This window comes from Oncorhynchus keta, chromosome 22 (assembly GCF_023373465.1).
Source record: "Oncorhynchus keta strain PuntledgeMale-10-30-2019 chromosome 22, Oket_V2, whole genome shotgun sequence".
In the NCBI taxonomy this organism is placed as follows: domain Eukaryota; kingdom Metazoa; phylum Chordata; class Actinopteri; order Salmoniformes; family Salmonidae; genus Oncorhynchus; species Oncorhynchus keta.
Window position 1 is genome coordinate 52,617,989 of NC_068442.1, and position 22,474 is coordinate 52,640,462.

At 41.2% G+C, this 22,474-nt stretch overlaps 1 protein-coding gene across 2 annotated transcripts in view; it reads left to right on the plus strand.

Annotated features, from left to right (window-relative positions):
- Positions 1 to 219: 219 nt before the first annotated feature.
- Positions 220 to 22,474, plus strand: part of crocc2 (ciliary rootlet coiled-coil, rootletin family member 2) — a 207,308-nt gene continuing 185,053 nt past the window's right edge. For both annotated transcript variants that reach the window (XR_008075929.1, XM_052475603.1), the window contains exons 1-3: positions 220 to 594; positions 1,374 to 1,590; positions 9,662 to 9,771. Coding sequence is in view for 1 of the 2 variants with exons in the window: in XM_052475603.1 (XP_052331563.1) it covers positions 535 to 594; positions 1,374 to 1,590; positions 9,662 to 9,771 (387 nt within the window). In the remaining variant the exon portion in view is untranslated. The remainder of the gene's footprint in view (positions 595 to 1,373; positions 1,591 to 9,661; positions 9,772 to 22,474) is intronic.

Sequence of the window (22,474 nt, forward strand, 5' to 3'; positions counted from 1 at the left end):
TGTATAATATACATCATTGGTTTCAACACTATTGATCTGCCACGGAGATCTTCAAATATGATATATCCCGCAGAAAGTATGTTTCCTCCCGCTACAGCAAACTATTTGATCATTAACCAATTTGTATCAAAGCGAAGCTACAAAGTAGCCCTGTACCCATCGAACTCACCGCGTCCCTCTCGCTATGGAAACGGCCCGGGAGCGTCCTGTTACCCCGGCAACCTCTGCTGAGATTTGCCTCGCAAGCTCGCACTCTGTTGTCTCTGCAAGTTCTTTAATAAGCTTTTAAGGTGACTAGCAAAAGTTAGGAAATCGTTATTCGTCGTAGAATGCTTAGATTCAGTTAAATAAAAAATAGTATGCCACTTCGTTTCTGCGTTACAGCGACTTACTTTGGTTTTAAAAGCAATGCTTTTTCAAATTGTTTTTCGTTTTTTTTCTTTGACCAGGTTTCCCTTGCAGGTGTGTTTTGTGGATTGTAGCTAAATCCTCTCTTTTCGGGCACAGTGTAGAAGTTCCTATCGGTTTGTTTCAATGAGTTCTCAAGGAGACCAACGCGAACCAACATCACCTGGACTGGAAGCTGTGATTCAGGTTTGTGCAACAGTAGCCTGAGTTTGAACATGAGCTCAAATTGTGCATTTGGGATAGTTTTGCAAATAGAAGAAAGCCAAGCACGTGTTGTTAACTAATGAAAACAGAGAACTACAAACCTTTCGATGCGTGTTCCTAATTGTATAAAACACTTCAGTAATACACACACATCTGCGCACCTGACTCAAAACAAGGCTATACATTCCAATTCAAATGAATCACTGTGAGTGCACGAGCAGGATAGAAGCATTCTCACTCTGCAAGACTGCATTTAGTCGGATTAAATGTTACCCAATGTATATCACAATCTCTAAACACAAAAATATGACTCTGCCTAATATTTGGTTCGTCTCCCTAGGCAGTGGGGTTTCCTCCCACATTAAAAATGCTCCAGTGGACAGTAGGGCTATTTCCCTAGTAACCATTGAATGCTAATTATCCGTTACAGTAATTACTGGTTGATGGTGTGATGGTGGTGTGAGGCAATGGCAATGGCTGTAGAAAGAGTCTCTCTGCTCCACCCTGACAGACAGACAGACAGACAGACAGACAGACAGACAGACAGACAGACAGACAGACAGACAGACAGACACACACACACACAAATATAGTAACTATTGGGTGGTGTCGTGTGTGTGTGTGTGTGTGTGTGTGTGTGTGTGTGTGTGTGTGTGTGTGTGTGTGTGTGTGTGTGTGTGTGTGTGTGTGTGTGTGTGTGTGTGTGTGTGTGTGTGTGTGTGTGTGTGTGTGTGTGTGTGTGTGTGTGTGTGTGTGTGCAGAAGCTGGAGGAGTCTCTACTCTCTAGTCTCCCTGACAGAAGCAGCAGGGTAGAGGAGAGTAGCCTGTCTCTGACACCGAGAGGAGATGGACAGGAAACTGCTGCACACAAACTCGCTGCCTCACCCGTCTCAGACTCCGCCTGCTCTACAGTAACACCTGTCTCCTCCCGCATCAGACAGATCCTCACCAGGAACCTGGCTGACCCTAACCCTGCAGGTAGACCAAGGCCATACCTTTCTCAGGTCACAGCTCGTGGAACATAATGTATAGAACCTATCTCTATCATCAACCTACTGATATCTACCTCTATCGTCAACCTACTGATATCTACCTCTATCATCAACCTACTGATATCTACCTCTATCATCAACCTACTGATATCTACCTCTATCATCAACCTACTGATATCTACCTCTATCATCAACATACTGATATCTACCTCTATCATCAACATACTGATATCTACCTCTATCATTAACATACTGATATCTACCTCTATCATCAACCTACTGATATCTACCTCTATCATCAACCAACTGATATCTACCTCTATCATCAACCAACTGATATCTACCTCTATCATCAACCTACTGATATCTACCTCTATCATCAACCTACTGATATCTACCTCTATCATCAACCTACTGATATCTACCTCTATCATCAACATACTGATATCTACCTCTATCATCAACATACTGATATCTAACTCTATCATCAACCAACTGATATCTAACTCTATCATCAACCTACTGATATCTAACTCTATCATCAACCAACTGATATCTAACTCTATCATCAACCAACTGATATCTAACTCTATCATCAACCTACTGATATCTACCTCTATCATCAACATACTGATATCTACCTCTATCATCAACATACTGATATCTACCTCTATCATAAACCTACTGATATCTACCTCTATCATCAACCTACTGATATCTACCTCTATCGTCAACCTACTGATATCTACCTCTATCATCAACATACTGATATCTACCTCTATCATCAACATACTGATATCTACCTCTATCATTAACATACTGATATCTACCTCTATCATCAACATACTGATATCTACCTCTATCATCAACATACTGATATCTACCTCTATCATCAACCTACTGATATCTACCTCTATCATCAACCAACTGATATCTACCTCTATCATCAACATACTGATATCTACCTCTATCATCAACCTACTGATATCTACCTCTATCATCAACATACTGATATCTACCTCTATCATAAACCTACTGATATCTACCTCTATCATCAACCTACTGATATCTACCTCTATCATCAACCTACTGATATCTACCTCTATCATCAACATACTGATATCTACCTCTATCATTAACATACTGATATCTACCTCTATCATCAACCTACTGATATCTACCTCTATCATCAACCAACTGATATCTACCTCTATCATCAACCTACTGATATCTACCTCTATCATCAACCTACTGATATCTACCTCTATCATCAACATACTGATATCTACCTCTATCATAAACCTACTGATATCTACCTCTATCATCAACCTACTGATATCTACCTCTATCGTCAACCTACTGATATCTACCTCTATCATCACCCTACTGATATCTACCTCTATCATCAACCTACTGATATCTACCTCTATCATCAACCTACTGATATCTACCTCTATCATCAACCTACTGATATCTACCTCTATCATCAACCTACTGATATCTACCTCTATCATCAACCTACTGATATCTACCTCTATCATCAACCTACTGATATCTACCTCTATCATCAACCTACTGATATCTACCTCTATCATCAACATACTGATATCTACCTCTATCATCAACATACTGATATCTACCTCTATCATTAACATACTGATATCTACCTCTATCATCAACCTACTGATATCTAACTCTATCATCAACCAACTGATATCTAACTCTATCATCAACCAACTGATATCTAACTCTATCATCAACCTACTGATATCTACCTCTATCATCAACATACTGATATCTATCTCTATCATCAACCTACTGATATCTACCTCTATCATCAACCTACTGATATCTACCTCTATCATCAACCTACTGATATCTACCTCTATCATCAACATACTGATATCTACCTCTATCATCAACATACTGATATCTACCTCTATCATCAACATACTGATATCTACCTCTATCATCAACATACTGATATCTACCTCTATCATCAACATACTGATATCTACCTCTATCATCAACCTACTGATATCTACCTCTATCATCAACCTACTGATATCTACCTCTATCATCAACATACTGATATCTACCTCTATCATCAACCTACTGATATCTACCTCTATCATCAACATACTGATATCTACCTCTATCATAAACCTACTGATATCTACCTCTATCATCAACCTACTGATATCTACCTCTATCATCAACCTACTGATATCTACCTCTATCATCAACATACTGATATCTACCTCTATCATTAACATACTGATATCTACCTCTATCATCAACCTACTGATATCTACCTCTATCATCAACCAACTGATATCTACCTCTATCATCAACCTACTGATATCTACCTCTATCATCAACCTACTGATATCTACCTCTATCATCAACATACTGATATCTACCTCTATCATAAACCTACTGATATCTACCTCTATCATCAACCTACTGATATCTACCTCTATCATCAACCTACTGATATCTACCTCTATCATCAACCTACTGATATCTACCTCTATCATCAACCTACTGATATCTACCTCTATCATCAACCTACTGATATCTACCTCTATCATCAACCTACTGATATCTACCTCTATCATCAACCTACTGATATCTACCTCTATCATCAACCTACTGATATCTACCTCTATCATCAACCTACTGATATCTACCTCTATCATCAACATACTGATATCTACCTCTATCATCAACATACTGATATCTACCTCTATCATTAACATACTGATATCTACCTCTATCATCAACCTACTGATATCTAACTCTATCATCAACCAACTGATATCTAACTCTATCATCAACCAACTGATATCTAACTCTATCATCAACCTACTGATATCTACCTCTATCATCAACATACTGATATCTACCTCTATCATCAACATACTGATATCTACCTCTATCATAAACCTACTGATATCTACCTCTATCATCAACCTACTGATATCTACCTCTATCGTCAACCTACTGATATCTACCTCATCGTCAACCTACTGATATCCTATCATGATATCTACCTCTATCATCAACCTACTCTATCATCAACATACTGATATCTACCTCTATCATCAACATACTGATATCTACCTCTATCATCAACCTACTGATATCTACCTCTATCATCAACCTAATATCTGATATCTACCTCTATCATCAACATACTGATATCTACCTCTATCATCAACCTACTGATATCTACCTCTATCATCAACATACTGATATCTACCTCTATCATCCTACTGATATCTACCTCTATCATCCTACTGATATCTACCTCTATCATCAACATACTGATATCTACCTCTATCATCAACATACTGATATCTACCTCTATCATTAACATACTGATATCTACCTCTATCATCAACCTACTGATATCTACCTCTATCATCAACCAACTGATATCTACCTCTATCATCAACCTACTGATATCTACCTCTATCATCAACCTACTGATATCTACCTCTATCATCAACATACTGATATCTACCTCTATCATAAACCTACTGATATCTACCTCTATCGTCAACCTACTGATATCTACCTCTATCGTCAACCTACTGATATCTACCTCTATCATCACCTACTGATATCTACCTCTATCATCAACCTACTGATATCTACCTCTATCATCAACCTACTGATATCTACCTCTATCATCAACCTACTGATATCTACCTCTATCATCAACCTACTGATATCTACCTCTATCATCAACCTACTGATATCTACCTCTATCATCAACCTACTGATATCTACCTATCATCAACCTCTGATATCAACCAACCTACTGATATCTACCTCTATCATCAACCTACTGATATCTAACTCTATCATCAACATACTGATATCTACCTCTATCATCAACATACTGATATCTACCTCTATCATTAACATACTGATATCTACCTCTATCATCAACATACTGATATCTACCTCTATCATCAACATACTGATATCTACCTCTATCATCTATCTATCAACAACTACTGATATCTACCTCTATCATCAACATACTGACTGATATCTATATCTACCTCTATCATCAACATACTGATATCTACCTCTATCATCAACCTACTGATATCTACCTCTATCATCAACATACTGATATCTACCTCTATCATCAACATACTGATATCTAATATCTACCTATCATCAACCTACATGATATCTACCTCTATCATCAACCAACTGATATCTACCTCTATCATCAACCTACTGATATCTACCTCTATCATCAACCTACTGATATCTACCTCTATCATCAACCTACTGATATCTACCTCTATCATCAACCTACTGATATCTACCTCTATCATCAACCTACTGATATCTACCTCTATCATCAACCTACTGATATCTACCTCTATCATCAACAATACTGATATCTACCTCTATCATCAACCTGATATCTACCTATCTACATATCTACTGATATCTACCTCTATCATCAACCTACTGATATCTACCTCTATCATCAACCTACTGATATCTACCTCTATCATCAACCTACTGATATCTACCTCTATCATCAACCTACTGATATCTACCTCTATCATCAACCTACTGATATCTACCTCTATCATCAACATACTGATATCTACCTCTATCATCAACATACTGATATCTACCTCTATCATCAACATACTGATATCTATCATCATCAACATACTGATATCTAACATCTACATATCAACATCAACCTACTGATATCTAACTCTATCATCATCATCAACAACAACTGATATCTAACTCTATCATCAACCTACTGATATCTACCTCTATCATCAACATACTGATATCTACCTCTATCATCAACATACTGATATCTACCTCTATCATAAACCTACTGATATCTACCTCTATCATCAACCTACTGATATCTACCTCTATCGTCAACCTACTGATATCTACCTCTATCATCAACATACTGATATCTACCTCTATCATCAACATACTGATATCTACCTCTATCATTAACATACTGATATCTACCTGGATCATCAACATACTGATATCTACCTCTATCATCAACATACTGATATCTACCTCTATCATCAACCTACTGATATCTACCTCTATCATCAACCAACTGATATCACCTCTATCATCAACTACTGATATCTACCTCTATCATCAACACTGATATCTACCTCTATCATCAACCTACTGATATCTACCTCATCATCAACATACTGATATCTACCTCTATCATCAACCTACTGATATCTACCTCTATCATCAACCTACTGATATCTACCTCTATCATCAACATACTGATATCTACCTCTATCATCAACATACTGATATCTACCTCTATCATCAACCTACTGATATCTACCTCTATCATCAACCAACTGATATCTACCTCTATCATCAACCTACTGATATCTATCATCATCAACCTACTGATATCTACCTCTATCATCAACCTACTGATATCTACCTCATCATCAACATACTGATATCTACCTCTATCATCAACCTACTGATATCTACCTCTATCATCAACCTACTGATATCTACCTCTATCATCAACCTACTGATATCTACCATCCCTACTGATCATCAAACCTACTGATATCTACCTCTATCATCAACCTACTGATATCTACCTCTATCATCAACCTACTGATATCTACCTCTATCATCAACCTACTGATATCTACCTCTATCATCAACATACTGATATCTACCTCTATCATCAACATACTGATATCTACCTCTATCATTAACATACTGATATCTACCTCTATCATCAACCTACTGATATCTACCTCTATCATCAACCAACTGATATCTACCTCTATCATCAACCTACTGATATCTACCTCTATCATCAACATACTGATATCTACCTCTATCATCAACCTACTGATATCTACCTCTATCATCAACCAACTGATATCTACCTCTATCATAAACCTACTGATATCTACCTCTATCATCAACATACTGATATCTACCTCTATCATCAACATACTGATATCTACCTCTATCATTAACATACTGATATCTACCTCTATCATCAACATACTGATATCTACCTCTATCATCAACCTACTGATATCTACCTCTATCATCAACCTACTGATATCTACCTCTATCATCAACATACTGATATCTACCTCTATCATCAACATACTGATATCTACCTCTATCATCAACATACTGATATCTACCTCTATCATCAACTCATTAACATGATATCTACCTCTATCATCAACATACTGATATCTATCTCTATCATCACTACTGATATCTACCTCTATCATCAACATACTGATATCTACCTCTATCAACCTAGTGATATCACCTCTATCATACATGATATCTACCTCTATCATCAACCCCTCAACATACTGATATCTACCTCTATCATCAACATACTGATATCTACCTCTATCATTTGCCACTGATATCTACCTCTATCATCAACATACTGATATCTATCTCTATCATCAACCTACTGATATCTACCTCTATCATCAACCTACTGATATCTACCTCTATCATTAACATACTGATATCTACCTCTATCATCAACATACTGATATCTACCTCTATCATCAACATACTGATATCTACCTCTATCATCAACCTACTGATATCTACCTCTGTCATCAACATACTGATATCTACCTCTATCATCAACATACTGATATCTACCTCTATCATCAACCTACTGATATCTACCTCTATCATCAACCTACTGATATCTACCTCTATCATCAACATACTGATATCTACCTCTAGATCCCTCATTGATGTCACCTGTTAAATCCACTTCAGTCCGTGTAGATGAAGGGGAGGAGACCTGGTTAAAGACTCATGTTTAAGCTTTGAGACAATAGAGACATGGATTGTGTATGTGTATGTGTGTCATTCAGAGGGTGAATGGACAAGACAAAAGATTTACGTTCCTCTGAACGGGGTATGGTAGTAGGTGCCAGGGGCACCGGTTTGTGGTTCAAGAACTGCAAAGCTGCTGGGTTTTTCACACTCAACAGTTTCCCTTGCGTATCAAGAATGGTCCAACACTCAAAAGGACATTCTGCCATTTTGACACAACTGTGTGAAGCATTGGAGTCAACATGTGCCAGCATCCCTGTGGAAACATCAGAGTCAACATGGACCAGCATCCCTGTGGAAGCATCAGAGTCAACATGGATCAGCATCCCTGTGGAAGCATCAGAGTCAACATGGACCAGCATCCCTGTGGAAGCATCAGAGTCAACATGGACCAGCATCCCTGTGGAAACATCAGAGTCAACATGGACCAGCATCCCTGTGGACACATCAGAGTCAACATGGACCAGCATCCCTGTGGAAGCATCAGAGTCAACATGGACCAGCATCCCTGTGGAAACATCAGAGTCAACATGGACCAGCATCCCTGTGGAAGCATCAGAGTCAACATGGACCAGCATCCCTGTGGAAACATCAGAGTCAACATGGACCAGCATCCCTGTGGAAGCATCAGAGTCAACATGGACCAGCATCCCTGTGGAAGCATCAGAGTCAACATGGACCAGCATCCCTGTGGAAGCATCAGAGTCAACATGGACCAGCATCCCTGTGGAAGCATCAGAGTCAACATGGACCAGCATCCCTGTGGAAGCATCAGAGTCAACATGGACCAGCATCCCTGTGGAAGCATTGGAGTCAACATGGACCAGCATCCCTGTGGAAGCATCAGAGTCAACATGGACCAGCATCCCTGTGGGAGCATCAGAGTCAACATGGACCAGCATCCCTGTGGAAGCATTGGAGTCAACATGGACCAGCATCCCTGTGGAAGCATCAGAGTCAACATGGACCAGCATCCCTGTGGAAACATCAGAGTCAACATGGACCAGCATCCCTGTGGAAAGCTTTCGACACTTTATAGAGTCCACGCCCTGATTGAATTGAGGCTGTTCCGGGTGGAAAAAGGGGAGGGGAGGGGGGGAGGGGGCAACTCAATATCAGGAAGGTGTTCTTCATGTTTATACCTGTATGCTCTTTACCCTCAGATGATGACATCAGTCTTCAGGAAGAGAACAGCGTACTGAAGGAGCAGCTCTCTCAGACCAGGATGGACCGGGACCAGCTACTGGAAAAACAGACCCAGCTCACAGACAGGGTAGGAACCTGTGCATCATCACTGAACAGATCGCGCTCACAAACATCTAGCCGCTCGAAAGCACCCTTACCTGCCGAGCTATAAATTACATCTCTACGTAATCTAGCATGGTTATCTGAATCAGGGTTAGTTTGCCAGCTGGGGTAAAAGAGGAGTGATTACAATAGAGGAAACCAAGTGTAGATTTAACCTTAGCCTGCAACTTGGATATGTGCCAAGAGAAGGACAGTGTACCGTCTAGCCATAATCCCAAGGTGTCAACTTTAAGTTCTAACCCCTCAGATGTTGTAATCACACCTGTAGGGTGAGGGTCATTCTTCTTACCAAACCACATGACCTTTGTTTTGGAGGTGTTTTGGAGGTGTTCAGAACAAGGTTAAGGGCAGAGGAAGCTTGCTGGACGCTAAGAAAGCTTTGTTGTAGAGTGTTTAACACAAAATCCGGGGAGGGGCCGGCTGAGTATAAGACTGTATCATCTGCATATAAATGGATGAGAGCAGAAATCAGTGTTAACTAGCAGAAAACCCAGGCTTTTACAAGATTTTTGTATTTTTTTTATTTATTTTTATTTCACCTTTATTTAACCAGGTAGGCTAGTTGAGAACAAGTTCTCATTTACAACTGCGACCTGGCCAAGATGAAGCATAGCAGTGTGAGCAGACAACACAAGAGTTACACATGGAGTAAAACAATTAACAAATCAATAACACAGTAGGAAAACAAAGGGGGAGTCTATATACATTGTGTGCAAAAGGCATGAGGAGGTAGGCGAAATCAGTGTTAACTCTTGTTTATTTTACTGATTTATTTCACCTTTATTTATCTTTTTTCTAACTTGGTTTCTAGCTTCCCTGAACAGCTGTAACTTCCATGTAACTTCCTCATCCCGGATCCGGGAGCGATGTCATCGACTGACACTAATTAGCATAACGCAACGGACATAAATCCATAATAGTAATAATAATTCGATAATATTTCAACGGGGACAGGTGGCTTCCTAGTAGGACAGAGACAAACAATGGCCGCATTTGTCCTTTACGCACAAAACACTGAGAGAGACTCCGGCTGACCACTGACGTTCGGGCTCATTTTTTCAAAATAAAAGCCTGAAACTATGTATTGTGACACTAGACACATTAGGGAAGCCATAGAAAAAGGAATCTGGTTGATATCTCATTCACTGCTCAATAGGGACGCATAGGAACGCAGAGCCTTCTAAATAAGAGTCCCTTTTTTTCCCTCAGGCTTTCGCCTGCAATATCAGTTCTGTTACACTCACAGGCAATATTTTTTTACAGTTTTGGAAACTTTAGAGTGTTTTCTATCCTAAGCGGTCATTTATATGCATATTCTAGCATGTTGTCCTGACAAAATATCCCATTTACTCTGAGAACGTTATTTTTCCAAAAATGAAAATACTGCCCCCTCGATTCAACAAGTTAACAAGCAGAAATCTGAGCTCAAGTCAGAATTTGGGGCAACAGTAAATGAGCCAGAGGCAAATACCATAAAGCACAAGAAAGAAAAAATATAATTAAAGCGTTTCTGAGTAAGATCAGATAATAAGCTTTACAAGTTAATTAGCCGACCTAAAATTCAGATCAGAGTCCACGCTGTGTGTGTATGTGCATGTGTGCTGGAGATGAGTGAAATCTTGGGAGAGAGGGGGGAGTGTAGCGGGGGTACCTGTACCAGACAGGGGAAGACAGGCCAGGGAGAGAGGGGTGAGTGTGGTGGAGGTACCTGTACCAGACAGGGGGAGACAGGCCAGGGAGAGAGGGGGGAGTGTGGTGGAGGTACCTGTACCAGACAGGGGGAGACAGGCCAGGGAGAGGGGGGAGTGTGGTGGAGGTACCTGTACCAGACAGGGGGAGACAGGCCAGGGAGAGAGGGGTGAGTGTGGTGGAGGTACCTGTACCAGACAGGGGGAGACAGGCCAGGGAGAGAGGGGTGAGTGTGGTGGAGGTAACTGTACCAGACAGGGGGAGACAGGCCAGGGAGAGAGGGGTGAGTGTGGTGGAGGTACCTGTACCAGACAGGGGGAGACAGGCCAGGGAGAGAGGGGGAGTGTGGTGGAGGTACCTGTACCAGACAGGGGGAGACAGGCCAGGGAGAGAGGGGGCAGTGTGGTGGAGGTACCTGTACCAGACAGGGGAGACAGGCCAGGGAGAGAGGGGGAGTGTGGTGGAGGTACCTGTTACCAGACAGGGGGAGACAGGCCAGGGAGAGAGGGGTGAGTGTAATGGGGGTACAGACAGGGGAGACAGGCCATTTAGAAGAGAGGGAAGAGGGGGAAGAGGGGGAAGAGAGGGAAGAGAAGAGAGGAGAGGGAAGAGAGGGAAGAGAGGGAAGAGGGTGTAATGGGGGTACCAGACAGGGGGAGAACAGGCCAGGAGAGAGGGGGAGTATGGTGGGGGTACCTGAAGAGAGGGAAGAGGGGGAAGAGGGGGAAGAGAGGGAAGAGAGGGAAGAGAAGAGAGGAGAGGGAAGAGAGGGAAGAGGGTGAAGAGAGGGAGCTAGAAACACAAGCATTTAGTTAGATACTACTGCACTGTTGGAGCTAGAAACACAAGCATTTAGTTAGATATTACTGTACTGTTGGAGCTAGGAACACAAGCATTTAGTTAGATACTACTGCACTGTTGGAGCTAGGAACACAAGCATTTAGTTAGATACTACTGCACTGTTGGAGCTAGAATCACACGCATTTAGTTAGATACAACTGCACTGTTGGAGCTAGGAACACAAGCATTTAGTTAGATATTACTGCACTGTTGGAGCTAGGAACACAACCATTTAGTTAGATATTACTGCACTGTTGGAGCTAGAAACACAAGCATTTAGATAGATACTACTGCACTGTTGGAGCTAGAAACACAAGCATTTAGTTAGATATTACTGCACTGTTGGAGCTAGAAACACAAGCATTGAGTTAGATATTACTGCCCTGTTGGAGCTAGGAACACAAGCATTTAGTTAGATATTACTGCACTGTTGGAGCTAGGAACACAAGCATTTAGTTAGATATTACTGCACTGTTGGAGCTAGAAACACAAGCATTTAGTTAGATACTACTGCACTGTTGGAGCTAGAAACACAAGCCTTTAGTTAGATACTACTGCACTGTTGGAGCTAGGAACACAAGCATTTTGCTGCACCTCTGATAACTTCTGCAAATCTGTGTTTTAAATATTTGCCATCCTTATTTGAAACGTGGAGGGAAAGTACTGTGTTTACGAATCAACAGAGTGTGTGTGTATGTGTGTGTGTGTGTGTGTGTGTGCGTGTGTGTGCGCGTGTGTGTGTGTGTGTGTGTGTGTGTGTGTGTGTGTGTGTGTGTGTGTGTGTGTGTGTGTGTGTGTGTGTGTGTGTGTGTGTGTGCGTGTGCGTGTGTGTGTGTGTGCGTGTGTGTGTGTGTGTGTGTGTGTGTCAGTGTGCTGTAAGAGTAAAGATCCATGAAGGCTTTCCTTGTGGTCTGTCCAGCCAGAATTAGACCCCCTGTGCGCTCCGACTGGGGCCAGCGTCCCCACCACCCCCACCCCACCTAGGTGCTGCTGTTTGGGGGTAAATTAGAAGGTCATTGGCATCCTCCCTGGAGTCCCTGGTACAAAGCGGTCGTTTGTGGAAACACTACTCTCTTTCTGCTGCTCTACTCTGATGAACACTACTGGAACCTATTATATAAATACAATTTAATTAGTTTGGCTTACAAATATATAATATTTATTTATTTATTTGGGAGATATTTGGAAGGTGTGAAAAGCCAGAGAGAGTTAATTATTGTTTTCCAAAAAAGGTCCAGTCGCCAGAACCACAAATACAAATTCCATCTAGACACCGTTAGAGCACACAAACTATGCCTACCTTGGCCTAAACATCAGCGCCACAGGTAACTTCCACTAAGCTGTGAACGAGCTGAGAGACAAGGCAAGAAGGGCATTCTATGCCATCAAAAGGAACATAAAATTTGACATTCCAATTAGGATCTGGCCAAAAATACTTGAATCAGTTAAAGAACCCATGGCCCTTTATGGTTGTGAGGTCTGGGGTCCGCTCACCAGCCAAGAATTCACAAAATGGGACAAACACCAAATTGAGACTCTGCATGCAGAATTCTGCAAAAATATCCTCAGTGTACAACATAAAACACCAAATAATGCACTTAGAGCAGAATTAGGCCGATACCCACTAATTATCAAAATCCAGGAAACGATTCCCAAACCTTCATCACAAAGCTATCACCTACAAAGAGATGAACCTGTAGAAGAGTCTCCTTTGCAAGCTGGCCCTGGGGCTCTGTTTACAAATACAAACAGACTCCACAGAGCCCCAGGACAGCAACACAATTAGACCCAGTAGAGAATTAGGTGTGACGTTCTGACCTTAGTTCTTTTGTTATGTCTTTGTTTTAAGTTGGTCAGGGCGTGAGTTGGGGGTGGGTTGTCTATGTTAGTTTTTCTATGATTTGCTACTTCTGTGTTTGGCCTGGTATGGTTCTCAATCAGAGGCAGCTGTCAATCGTTGTCCCTGATTGAGAACCATATTTAGGTAGCCTGTTTTCTATTGTGTTTCATGGGTGATTCTTTTCTGTGTTCCACACGGAACTGTTTCAGTTTGTTATTTCACTTGGTTATTTTTTGTATTTTGTGGTGTTCAGTTTGTTCTATTAAATATGGACACTTACCACGCTGCACATTGGTCCTCCTCTTCTCCTTCATACGACGACCGTTACATTAGGCCAGTCACCAGGACCACAAATACAACTTCCATCTAGACACTGTTGCCCTAGAGCACACAAAAAGAGCCCAAGAAGGGCATTCTATGCCATCAAAAGAAACATAAATTTCAACATACCAATTAGGATCTGGCCAAAAATACTTGAACAGTTGCAGAACCCATTGCCCTTTATGGTTGTGAGGTCTGGGGTCCGCTCACCAACCAAGAATTCACAAAATGGGACAAGCACCAAATTGAGACTCTGCATGCAATATCCTGCAAAAATATCCTCTGTGTACAACGTAGAACACCAAATAATGCATGCAGAGCAGAATTAGGCCGATACCCACTAATTATCAAAATCCAGAAAAGAGACGTTAAATTCTACAACCACCTAAAAGGAAGCGATTCCCAAACCTTCCATAACAAAGCCATCACCTACAGAGAGATGAACCTGGAGAAGAGTCCCCTAAGCAAGCTGGTCCTGGGGCTCTGTTCACAAACACAAACACACCCCACAGAGCCCCAGGACAGCAACACAATTAGACCCAACCAAATCATGAGAAAACAAAAAGATAATTACTTGACACATTGGAAAGAATTAACAAAAAAACAGAACAAACAAACTAGAATGCTATTTGTCCCTAAACAGAGAGTACATAGTGGCAGAATACCTGACCACTGTGACTGACCCAAACTTAAGGAAAGCTTTGACTATGTACAGACTCAGTGAGCATAACCTTGCTATTGAGAAAGGCCGACGTAGGCAGACCTGGCTCTCAAGAGAAGACAGGCTATGTGCACACTGCCCACAAAATGAGGTGGAAACTGAGAAACTGAGCTGCACTTCCTAACCTCCTGCCCAATGTATGACCATATTAGAGACACATATTTCCCTCAGATTACACAGATCCACAAAGAATTTGAAAACAAACTCGATTTTGATAAACTCCCATATCTACAGGGTGACATCACAGCAGCAAGATTTGTGACCTGTTGCCACAAGAAAAGGCCAGCGAAGAACAAACACCATTGTAAATACAACCCATATTTATGCTTGTTGTATTTATGTTTATTTATAAGATAAATATGCCTTTATTATTTTTTTGAACTTTTGCGAGTGTAATGTTTACTGTTCATTTTTGTTGTTTATTTCAATTTAGTTTATTATCTAGTTTACTTGCTTTGGAAATATTTTCCAAATGTTTCCCATGCCAATAAAGCCCTTAATTTAGAGAGAGAGAGAATTAAATGGCCATTGAACAGTAATCATGGAGAGACACAGACAGACGGGCAATTTACTGCAGTCATGCAAAATGAAAACGTTTGACAAAGGTCAAGGAACTTCACTGGACGTTATGGCCTTCAAGGAACTTCACTGGACGTTATGGCCTTCAAGGAACTTCACTGGACGCTATGGCCTTCAAGGAACTTCACTGGACGTTATGGCCTTCAAGGAACTTCACTGGACGTTATGGCCTTCAAGGAACTTCACTGGACGTTATGGCCTTCAAGGAACTTCACTGGACGTTATGGCCTTCAAGGAACTTCACTGGACGTTATGGCCTTCAAGGAACTTCACTGGACGTTATGGCCTTCAAGGATCTTCACTGGACGTTATGGCCTTCAAGGAACTTCACTGGACGTTATGGCCTTCAAGGATCTTCACTGGACGTTATGGCCTTCAGGGAACTTCACTGGACGCTATGGCCTTCAAGGAACTTCACTGGACGTTATGGCCTTCAAGGAACTTCACTGGACGTTATGGCCTTCAAGGATCTTCACTGGACGTTATGGCCTTCAGGGAACTTCACTGGACGCTATGGCCTTCAAGGAACTTCACTGGACGTTATGGCCTTCAAGGAACTTCACTGGACGTTATGGCCTTCAAGGAACTTCACTGGACGTTATGGCCTTCAAGGATCTTCACTGGACGTTATGGCCTTCAAGGAACTTCACTGGACGTTATGGCCTTCAAGGAACTTCACTGGACGTTATGGCCTTCAAGGAACTTCACTGGACGTTATGGCCTTCAAGGAACTTCACTGGACGTTATGGCCTTCAAGGATCTTCACTGGACGTTATGGCCTTCAAGGAACTTCACTGGACGTTATGGCCTTCAAGGAACTTCACTGGACGTTATGGCCTTCAAGGAACTTCACTGGACGTTATGGCCTTCAAGGAACTTCACTGGACGTTATGGCCTTCAAGGAACTTCACTGGACGTTATGGCCTTCAAGGAACTTCACTGGACGTTATGGCCTTCAAGGAACTTCACTGGACGTTATGGCCTTCAAGGAACTTCACTGGACGTTATGGCCTTCAAGGAACTTCACTGGACGTTATGGCCTTCAAGGAACTTCACTGGACGTTATGGCCTTCAAGGAACTTCACTGGACGCTATGGCCTTCAAGGAACTTCACTGGACGTTATGCAAACGGGAATCATCCTGATGCTTTTTTTTTTGTTGGATTTTAACAAATCAAATTTGAGAATTTAATTTAATAATAAAAAAATGTTCTATCAGCACGTTGCCTGTAGTCACGCTGGAAAAACACTGGATCACTGCTACTTTAACTTCCGTGACGCTTACAAGGCCCTCCCCTCCTTTTTTTCTGACCATGACTCCATTTTGTTCCTCTCTTCCTCTTGGCAGAAACTCAAACAGGATGTACCCGTGCTATTCAACGCTGATCTGACCAATCGTAATCCACGCTTTTGAATACACGGACTGGGACACCTTCCAGGTAGCCTCTGGGAATAATATGGACATATACGCTGATTCAGTGAGTGAGTTTATAAGGGAGTGTATAGGAGATGATGTAACCCTACGGTGACTATTAAAACCTGTCCTAACCAGAAACCGTGGATAGATGGCAGCATTCGCGCAAAACTTAATGCGTGAACCACCGCATTTAACCATGGAAAGGTTACTGGGTATATGGCCGAATACAAACAGTGTAGTTATTCGCTCCCCAAGGCAAACAAACAAGCGAAACGTCAGTACAGAGACAAAGTGGAGACGCAATTCAACTGCTCTGACACGAGACGTATGTGGCAGGGTCTGCAGACAATCACAGACTATAAAGGGAAAACCAGCCACGTCCCGGACACCGACGTCTTGCTTCCGGACAAGCTAAACACCTTCTTCTCCCGCTTTGAGGATAACACAGTGCCACCAACGCGGCCCGCTACCAAGGACTGTGGGCTCTCCTTCTCCGTGGCCGATGTGATTAAGACATTTAAGTGTGTCAACCCTCGTAAGGCTGCCGGCCCAGACGGCATCCCTAGCCGTGTCCTCAGAGCATGTTCAGACCAGCTGGATGGAGTGTTACCGGACATATTCAATCTCTCCTTATCCCAGTTTGCTGTACCCACATGCTTCAAGATGGCCACCATTGCTTCAAGATGGCCACCTGTCCCCAAGAAGACAAAGGTAACTGAACTAAATGAGTCTCGCCCCGTAGTACTCACTTCTGTCATCATGAAGTGTTTTGAGAGTCTTGTTAAGGATCATATCACCTACACCCTACCTGACACCCGAGACCCACTCCAATTTGCTCCACAGACGATGTAATCGCCACCACACTGCACACTGCCCACTGCACACTGCACACTGCACACTGCACACTGCACACTGCCCTATCCCATCTGGACAAGAGGACCTACTGTATGTAAAAATGCTGTTTATTGATAATAGCTCAGCATTCAACACCATAGTACTTTCCAAGCTCAACATTAAGCTCGAGGCCCTGGGTCTCGAGCTTGGATCCTGGACTTCCTGACGGGCCGCCCCCAGGTGGTGAAGGTAGGATACAACATCTCCACTTTGCTGATCGTCAACACTGGGGCCCCACAAGGGTGCATGCTCAGCCCCCTCCTGTACTCCCTGTTCACCTATGATTGCGTGGCCATGCACCTCCAACTCAATCATCAAGTTTACAGATGACACAACAGTAGTAGGCTTGATTACCAACAATGACGAGACAGCCTACAGGGAGCAGGTGAGGGCACTAAGAGTGTGGTGTCAGGAAAATAACCTCTCACTCAACATCAAGAAAACAAAGGAGATGATTGTGGACTTCAGGCAACAGCAGAGGGAGCACCCCCTATCCACATCGAAGGGACAGCAGTGGAGAAGGTAGAACGTTTTAAGTTCCTCGGCGTACACATCACGGACGCTCTGAATTGGTCCACCCACACAGACAGTGTGGGGAAGAAGACGTAACAGCACCTCTTCAACCTCAGGAGGCTGAAGAAATGTGGCTTGTCACCTAAAACCCTCACAAAATGTTACAGATCGAGAGCATCCTGGCAGGCTTTATCACCGCCTGGTACGGCAACTGCTCCGCCCACAACCGTAAGGCTCTCCAGAGGGTAGTGAGGTCTGCACAACGCATCACCGGGGGCAAACTACCTGCCCTGCAGGACACCTACACCACCCGATGTCACAGGAAGGCCATAAAGATCATCAAGGACAACAACCACCCGAGCCACTGCCTGTTCACCCTGCTATCATCCAGAAGGCGAGGTCAGTACAGGTGCATCAAAGCTGGGACCGAGAGACTGAAAAACAGCTTCTATCTCAAGGATATTAGACTGTTAAACTATATAATTGATATAAATATATAAAATAAATGAATTGTACCTTTTATTTAACGAGGCAAGTCAGTTAAGAACAAATTCTTATTTACAATGGCGACCTATCCAAGCCAAATCTGGAAGACGCTGGGCCCTATGGGACTCCCAATCACGGCCGGTTGTGATACAGCCTAGATTCAAACCAGGGTCTGTAGTGACACCTCAAGCACTGAGATGCAGTGCCTTAGACTGCTGCGTCACTCAGGAGCCAAATATATAATACACACAGGTATAATACAATATTATAATAGTAGTACTATAAGAACAGGTATAATACAATATTATAATAGTAGTACTATAAGAACAGGTATAATACAATATTATAATAGTAGTACTATAAGAACAGGTATAATACAATATTATAATAGTAGTACTATAAGAACAGGTATAATACAATATTATAATAGTAGTACTATAATAACAGGTATAATACAATATTATAATAGTAGTACTATAAGAACAGGTATAATACAATATTATAATAGTAGTACTATAAGAACAGGTATAATACAATATTATAATAGTAGTACTATAAGAACAGGTATAATACAATATTATAATAGTAGTACTATAAGAACAGGTATAATACAATATTATAATAGTAGTACTATAATAACAGGTATAATACAATATTATAATAGTAGTACTATAATAACAGGTATAATACAATATTATAATAGTAGTACTATAATAACAGGTATAATACAATATTATAATAGTAGTACTATAAGAACAGGTATAATACAATATTATAATAGTAGTACTATAATAACAGGTATAATACAATATTATAATAGTAGTACTATCAGAACAGGTATAATACAATATTATAATAGTAGTACTATAATAACAGGTATAATACAATATTATAATAGTAGTACTATAATAGCAGGTATAATACAATATTATAATAGTAGTACTATAAGAACAGGTATAATACAATATTATAATAGTAGTACTATAAGAACAGGTATAATACAATATTATAATAGTAGTACTATAAGAACAGGTATAATACAATATTATAATAGTAGTACTATAAGAACAGGTATAATACAATATTATAATAGTAGTACTATAAGAACAGGTATAATACAATATTATAATACTAGTACTATAATAATGCAATACTATATCATTGTGTTTACTTGATAGCAACCGACACAAATAGCTAGCTACAACAAAGTGTTCATAAAATAAAAAAAAATATATATTTTTTTAAATAATAATAATTTAGAAGTAAAACAAACAAATGTTGTCCAGTAGACATCTACAGAGGGAGCTAAGAGCTATATAAACCCCCACCAGATAATTACTATGCCATGTGATGTTATATTGATGACATCTACAGAGGGAGCTAAGAGCTATATAAACCCCCACCAGATAATTACTATGCCATGTGATGTTATATTGATGACATCTACAGAGGGGGCTAAGAGCTATATAAACCCCCACCAGATAATTACTATGCCATGTGATGTTATATTGATGACATCTACAGAGGGGGCTAAGAGCTATATAAACCCCCACCAGATAATTACTATGCCATGTGATGTTATATTGATGACATCTACAGAGGGGGCTAAGAGCTATATAAACCCCCACCAGATAATTACTATGCCATGTGATGTTATATTGATGACATCTACAGAGGGGGCTAAGAGCTGTGTTGTCACTAAACACAGGGAGGCTGCTGTCTACATACAAGACTTGAAATCATTGGCCACTTTAATAAATGAGATAACTTTAATAATTCTGTACATATCTTGCATTACTCATCTCATATGTATATATTGTATTTTATACCATCTACTGCATCTTGCCTATGCCGTTCGGCCATCGCTCATCCATATGTTTATATGTACATATTCTTATTCCATCCCATTAGATTTGAGTGTATTAGGTAGTTGTTGGGGCATTGTTAGATTACTTGTTAGATATTACTGCACTGTCGGAACCAGAAGCACAAGCATTTCACTACTACACTCGCATTAACATCTGCTAACCATGTGTATGTGACCAATACAAGTGGATTTGATTTAGATTTGATTTGATTCCTGAGGAGTCAAGTACATTATTCACCAGCAGCAACAGGCCCTTTCTGCCAGCTGCTTAGCTCTCTCCTCTCCTCTCCTCTCCTCTCCTCTCCTCTCCTCCTCTCCTCTCCTCTCCCTCTCCTCTCCTCTCCTCTGCTCTCCTCTCCCTGTCAGACTATGTTTTCCCTACGTAGCGTGATCGTTTGGCAGTAGCCTTTGATGTTAATGCTGTGTGCTAATCAATGTCCTGGAGCAAAATACCGGCCTAACTGACTGTGGTATGCAGCACGCAGAGCACACAGAGCAAAGTGCATCCCAAGTGGCACCCTATTCCCTATATAGTGCACTACTGTTGATCAAAGGCCCCATAGGGAATAGGGGGTTGGGGGGGGGGGTCATTTGGAACACAGTCCTTGCCTCAACACTTGTTTCTTACTCCTGCATGTCCTGAAGGATCGCATATCACTGCATCATGTGATCCACCTAATTTATCATACCTGTTGTGGCCCATGTCAAACACTATGTCCTCAACTGTCTTTGATTAATGCGGCCTGCCAGTCATGCTGTGAGTAACAAATGGCTCCCTATTCCATATATAGTGCACTACATTAGACCAGAGACCTATTCCCTATTATAGTGCATTACTTTAGACCAGAGCCCTATGGAACACTATTCCCTATATAGTACACTACTTTAGACCAGAGCCCTATAGAACCCTATTCCCTATATAGTACACTACTTTAGACCATAGCCCTATGGAACCCTATTCCCTATTATAGTGCACTACTTTAGACCAGAGCCCTATGGAACCCTATTCCCTATATAGTGCACTACTTTAGACCAGAGACCTATTCCCTATTATAGTGCACTACTATAGACCAGAGCCCTATTCCCTATATAGTACACTACTATAGACCAGAGCCCTATAGAACCCTATTCCCTATAGTACACTACTTTAGACCAGAGCCCTATGGAACCCTATTCCCTATATAGTACACTACTTTAGACCAGAGCCCTATGGAACCCTATTCCCTATATAGTGCACTACTTTAGACCAGAGCCCTATGGAACCCTATTCCCTATATAGTGCACTACTTTAGACCAGAGCCCTATGGAACCCTATTCCCTATATAGTGCACTACTTTAGACCAGAGCCCTATGGAACCCTATTCCCTATATAGTGCACTACTTTAGACCAGAGACCTACTCCCTATATAGTACACTACTTTAGACCAGAGCCCTATGGAACCCTATTCCCTATTATAGTACACTACTTTAGACCATAGCCCTATGGAACCCTATTCCCTATT